The 6,000-nt window shown below is 34.9% G+C and overlaps 1 protein-coding gene across 1 annotated transcript; it reads left to right on the forward strand.

Annotated features, from left to right (window-relative positions):
- Window positions 1-1,069: 1,069 nt before the first annotated feature.
- Window positions 1,070-3,402, forward strand: LOC106778257 (phytoene synthase 2, chloroplastic-like). The gene is made up of 6 exons (XM_014666199.2): window positions 1,070-1,477; window positions 1,560-1,610; window positions 1,714-1,886; window positions 1,981-2,216; window positions 2,298-2,490; window positions 2,730-3,402. The coding sequence occupies exons 1-6, from the start codon at window positions 1,153-1,155 to the stop codon at window positions 2,913-2,915; spliced, it is 1,164 nt and encodes a 387-aa protein (XP_014521685.1). The 5' UTR covers window positions 1,070-1,152; the 3' UTR covers window positions 2,916-3,402.
- Window positions 3,403-6,000: the final 2,598 nt, after the last annotated feature.

Below are 6,000 nucleotides of genomic sequence, written 5' to 3' on the forward strand. Positions count from 1 at the left end.
TTTCTATATCTGTGAATCCAATCAATAAAAAAGTCTTACAATATTTATAATTACTCACCGTATTAATTATATATCAAATGAATTATAACTAATATAAAAAATCATTATAAAATTATATTTTCGCACTTTATATGAATTTAACTTAAAAGTTGTAAATATAGATTTATATTATTCATAGAACTACTTATACATTATATTTCCCATCCACTATACTTAAATATGTGTAATGTTTCTATCTTTTTCTCACATTATAAATTTTTGTACAGATTAATTTCAAACAACTGACATTGATATATTATGAGATTATAATAACGAAACTATGTTTTTCCTCTTTTTAGTAAAAAATAATTTTTAAATTATACAGGGCTTCGATAGAATGACACACTTACAATCAAACAGTTTTTATTAAAGGAGAATAAAAAATATATTAAATGAATATATAAATGTGTGAAAATATATTTTTTCACTATACAATATTGATGTAAATTGGGAGTGAAAATTGATTTCCAAAAGGTGAAGAAAGTTATGAAAGAAACAAATTTTGAATTACATAAGTCAGAAGGTATTTGATTTCAGATAATAAGAAAATAAATTTTTTATTTTTAAATTTTATAAAGTATATTTTTAAGAAAAATATTGAATTACCAAAATGCAAAGCCCTGGAAAGGGATAATGCAAGAGGGGAAGGTATCACGGGTGACTAAGATTCTTTACAACCAACTTAACTAGAAGACACAAATGCTGTAGAAAATTTAGGTGGCCTTTTAAAAGACAAAACCAGCATCTTTGAAAGTCCCGTTCTTGCTCAAACCAAACTATGTGACGCATAAATAAACAAATATTCTACAACTTTGTTTAATGCATAAACTAGGTCACTAACTTTATTATACAAATTCCGTTGTTTCATTCGTTAGCCAGATGTCAAGACTGAAATGCAATATGAAGCATCAATCTTATAAGAATATTCTATATTACACCAAATTGTCATTCAAATGGTTGATGTTTACACCGTAATTATACAAATTACAACCATAGCTTATATAGAAAGAAAAGATAATTATATAGTTGATGATAGGCTCCTTCACATTGGCTTATATAGCAGCACGATCCCAAGTAAAGTACAATACAAGGCGGTAGCTTGAGAATAGAAAAATGGTGATGAGTTTATCATTTTCTTCGGTGACAGTAAAGCCTTGTTCCATGAGCATGAGCAATAAGAAAGCATGTCGTAGCAGAAGAAGATTTAGTGTTACAAGATCAGAAATAACCGTGGCTCCCAATCCCCAACATAAAAGGCAATTATCGAAGCAAGGATTTCCTCTAACGGATTTACACGTACAAGAGGTTGTTCACAGGCAGACTCAAATTATTAGTCCTTGTAGCAAGCCTAATGTACAGTTTCATTCAACTTTTCTGAATGACGCCTATGAAATGTGCAGAAATATCTGCGCCGAATACGCCAAGACCTTCTATCTAGGTATTCTAGATTCTTTTCTTACTTGCAGATTGTTTCAATTAGCATGTTTCTTGTGTGATTTACCTGGCTTGACTTTAAACAGGAACCTTGCTTATGACGGAGGAAAGACAGAAAGCTATATGGGCAATTTATGGTAAGAAAAGATAATTACATGACAATACTAAAATATCGGAGAAAATTGAAAACAAGGAGGTTGTTTTTGCATGGTGAAACGATAGCTTATTCTTTCTCTGCAGTTTGGTGCAGGAGGACGGATGAGCTGGTTGATGGTCCTAACGCTGCGTATATGAGCTCTGCTGTTCTTGATAGATGGGAAGATAGATTGCACGACATTTTCAACGGACATCCCTATGATATGCTTGATGCTGCTCTTACTGATACCCTCTCCAAGTTTCCCTTGGATATCAAGGTCACTAATTACTCCTTATGTTATCATCATGAATTACATATTGATGACTAAGATCTATCTGATGAATTCTACTTCTCTGCTGCACTAATTACAGCCTTTCAGAGACATGATACAAGGAATGAGAATGGATACGAGGAAAGCTCGCTACAACAATTTCCAGGAGCTATATCTTTATTGTTACTACGTGGCGGGAACTGTTGGCTTAATGACTGTTCCAATAATGGGTATCGCACAGGAGTCGGTTGTCCCTGTACAAAGTATATATGATGCTGCACTATATCTGGGTATAGGAAATCAACTCACCAACATTCTCAGAGATGTCGGAGAGGAGTAAGTTTCTCGTAATTACTATATTATTACATGTAAAAATAAAACTGATATATTATTCCATGATCTTACTGTTTTAATTAGTGCATTAAGAGGTAGAGTGTATCTTCCCCAAGACGAACTAGCCCAGTTTGGATTATGTGACAAGGATGTGTTTTCAAGAAATGTGAGTGAAAGATGGAGAAAGTTTATGAAACATCAAATTACGAGGGCAAGATTCTACTTCAACAGGGCAGAAGAAGGAGTTTCTCAGCTTGAAAAGGCAAGCCGTTGGCCGGTAGGTGAACCTGCATGTTATTGTATTGGTACGCTGAAAGAATAATGCATTTTTCATCCGATATTCTGCTAATGAAATTCATGCAAATAGCATAGAAAAGCTAGGATAGCTTAGGATTGCCATGCATACAAACATGCAGTTGCTCTGCTATTGTTAAGAGAATTAAGAACGTAAAGTCCCTGAAAATAGTTTAGACATATTGTATCATATGCTGATTATTCTCCGTGTGTGGTATGCAGGTTTGGTCCTCATTAATATTGTATCGTAAGATCCTAGATGCAATTGAAGACAACGACTACGACAATTTGACTAAACGAGCTCATGTGGGACGAGCTAAGAAATTTTTTACGTTGCCTGAAGCTTACACTAGATCTCTTTCAAATTACAAAACGAAATTTCGTCCTTCTTTGACAAGGCTTATTTAGCAAACTGCTAGCCTGAAATTGTTTGTATGCCAAATAAGTATCCAATGACATATTCTTGGCTTCCTTGTACAGACAATTGGAAATAAAGTACCGTCAACTTCACGATGGATGCAACATTTCCACTTTTTTTTATCCTCACAAACACACCATCAATCAATATAACTATTTTTTTTAAGCTTTTCAACTAATACGTATAGACAAAGGATTTGCGGACGCATGAAGTAATTTGTAGCACGTTTTACCAAATTTTTGATGCCTGGAGCTACTTTAGAATGTCTGAAGCAAAGCGTGCCAATGTCAATGGGTATTGTGGTAAGTTGACTAGCTAGTCTGTGTTCAGAATTACCACGACCACCTACTCCAAAGAATGAAAGGCAGAACAACAATCGTCTATGTCAGGCGTAACACTTGTATATCATTTAGACTGTATTGTAGCCAGGAAGTTTAAAGGAAATTATCTTACCTGTAATATCTCTTGACTTGTGAGCGTCCTTAATGCGTAACTTGAGCGCTTATGTAAATTTGAGTGGCTGTCAACGCATCAACTTTCTATCTTAATGGAAAAGATTTTTGACACCTTACTCTGTGGGTATCAATAACACGAGTCCATGACACTAAATTGGAGCATGCATCTGACTAAACACAGAAAAATAAAGTTAGCAATAATTAATAAAAATATTCCAAGAAACTAAGCTCCTCTGCGACATTTGGTAGGACACGTGAGCGGCTTCAACTAGAAGACCCCAATTTAGGTACATCTGCAATAGCCCATTTTGAAGGACGACAGAGGAGACAATTGTGAGAGTGGAGTTGTTGCAAAAGTTGGGATTTAGAAGGATGTTTGAGAGGAAGAGAGAGCAAGTGTTGTGGGTGTTTAGGTTTGGAAGAGGACGAAGGAGGTGCGTTAATGGACGCAGAAAACGGTGATAGATGGTGATGGTGTACATGGTAATCGCTGCTACAACTACAAAACTTGAAAATGAAAGGGGTCTGTAGTTTCAAGAAGGGCATGTCCATAACCAAAACAATGGTCGTTGACTTGGCAGGGTATAAAATAAATGTAAAATAAAATCATTTTAAATACGGTAGATTTTTAATTATATAAGTTGAGATAAATAAATAAATTTAACTTATGAATGGAAGTTAATTCATTTTAAGCTTAATTACTTTTTTTAGTAGAACTGTTTTATACTCACTTTTAAAAATGATGTTATTTGATCTTTATATTACGAATTTTATAAAAATTCAGTGTCTTCGATTAAATAGGTTACAACTGCGTTAATTTTATTGTATTTTTTTTTCTCCTTTTTTCTCTGACACTTTTTTTCACTCTTTTTTCTATTTCTCTCCGCATTAATTACCTCCACCTATCTTTACTTGCACAACTTTTTGGAAGTCTCAAATTTCTGAACCGTAAAAATACGAAAATGTTTCTTTAACCCTCTTATTTGACACAAATTTGACACCGGTCAGGTGTTAAATTTCTATTAGCTTTTTTCTTTTAAATGGAAATGAGTTTTTTAAAAACTGACGAGAGTAGAATAGGAATTCTGAGGATATGAAATTTCGTTTGACAGTTCATTTTTCTTCTCTTTCACTTTGTTTCTGAAGCTTCTTGTCTCCCATCACTCTTTCCATTCCCGGTTGCTTCATCTCTCCAATCCTTTGGTTTCTCCATTGCACTGTTCGTCTCATCTCAACCCAAAAAAAGCTATCTTTCGCAAGGTAAGCTCTATTTCCTCTATCCTCTTTTTGGGTGGCTTTGGCGTTATGTGCGTGTTTTGTCATTTCGTCCCCTTCTCGCATTGTGTGGGTTCTCTTTCTGTATCATTTTGTCCCCTTCTCACATTGTTCTCTTTGGCGTTATTTATTCATTTTGTGTTTTGTGAACCCTAAGCCACCATTGATTTTTTTGTCTCTTTCGTGTTTTCATTTTTTGTGCAGTTGCAATGGCTTCTAGAATCCCAAAGGTAAGTTAAAGTTTTGGTTTTTTATTTAGTTGCATTTTTTTGGTTAGTAATAACAATCTTTTCATTATTTTTTGATTGGGAGAATATGACAAGTACAATATTTTCATTATTTTTTGATGATTTGGTTGATATGACAAGTACAATATTTTCATTTTAGGAGGAATTTCTTGCAATCAGAAAGCGATATGTACGTGAATGGATCCTGGACGACGAGAACATAAGACTACTGGATGCGCTAGAGGTCTATGGATTATTGTAGGATAGTTGTCCAATGTAAAAATGTAGTGTAGTTTAGTAGTTTGTTTTGATAGGATAGTTGTCATGACAGTGTACTTTTTATATGAAGTCAGTGTACTTTTCGTTTTATATATATGAAGACATTGTACAACTTCTTATTGGAATAAGATTGTTTTATATTTTTGAAGACATTGTACAAATTGTTATTGCAATAAGATGATTGATTTCAAGATTGCTTATGTGCAATGTAGAAATGATTGTTGATTGATGATTGATGTCCAAGTTTGTGTTATGTGCAATGTATGAAAGTTCCATAGCAATTAAGGCCAAGTACTGCAATTTGTGCAACAAAAAAGACCTTTGTAATCGTTTACAAGAGGTTGGTAATCGTTTACGTGAGTCTTTTTTTGTTTTGGACATCCTGTTGCACTGAAGGAACCACCTGTGGTAACGTGGGGGGCCATAGGGGATTTTGGGTGTTTTTGAAGACAACTTGACTTGTTTTTGGTATAAGTGTGAGTTTAGGGTTGGATGTGATGCTTGGGAAACCCCATGATGTAGGAGGGGTCCACCCAAGGTGATGACACGAACCTTGGTGAAGTTCAATGAAATCTGCCACATAAAACACTCTTGTAATCGATTACAATAGTCTTGTAATCGATTACGCGAGCCATATTCCCGTTTTGGACATCCTGTTGTACTGAAGGAACCACCTATGGTAACGTGGGGGATCATGGGGGACCACGGGTGATTTTGGGTGTTTTTTAAGACAACTTGACTTGGTTTTGGTATAAGTGTGAGTCTAGGGTTGGATGTGATGCTTGGGAAACCCCATGATGTAGGAGGGGTCCACCCAGGGTGATGACACGAACCTTGGT

Source organism: Vigna radiata, unplaced genomic scaffold (assembly GCF_000741045.1).
Source record: "Vigna radiata var. radiata cultivar VC1973A unplaced genomic scaffold, Vradiata_ver6 scaffold_246, whole genome shotgun sequence".
Classification (NCBI taxonomy): domain Eukaryota; kingdom Viridiplantae; phylum Streptophyta; class Magnoliopsida; order Fabales; family Fabaceae; genus Vigna; species Vigna radiata.

Coding starts and splice junctions, on each gene's coding strand:
- LOC106778257 (XM_014666199.2), top strand. CDS start 1,153: ATGGTGATGAGTTTATCATTTTCTTCGGTGACAGTAAAGCCTTGTTCC. Junction 1,611..1,713: donor AGCTATATGGGCAATTTATG/GTAAGAAAAGAT, acceptor CTTTCTCTGCAG/TTTGGTGCAGGAGGACGGAT. Junction 2,491..2,729: donor AAAAGGCAAGCCGTTGGCCG/GTAGGTGAACCT, acceptor TGTGGTATGCAG/GTTTGGTCCTCATTAATATT.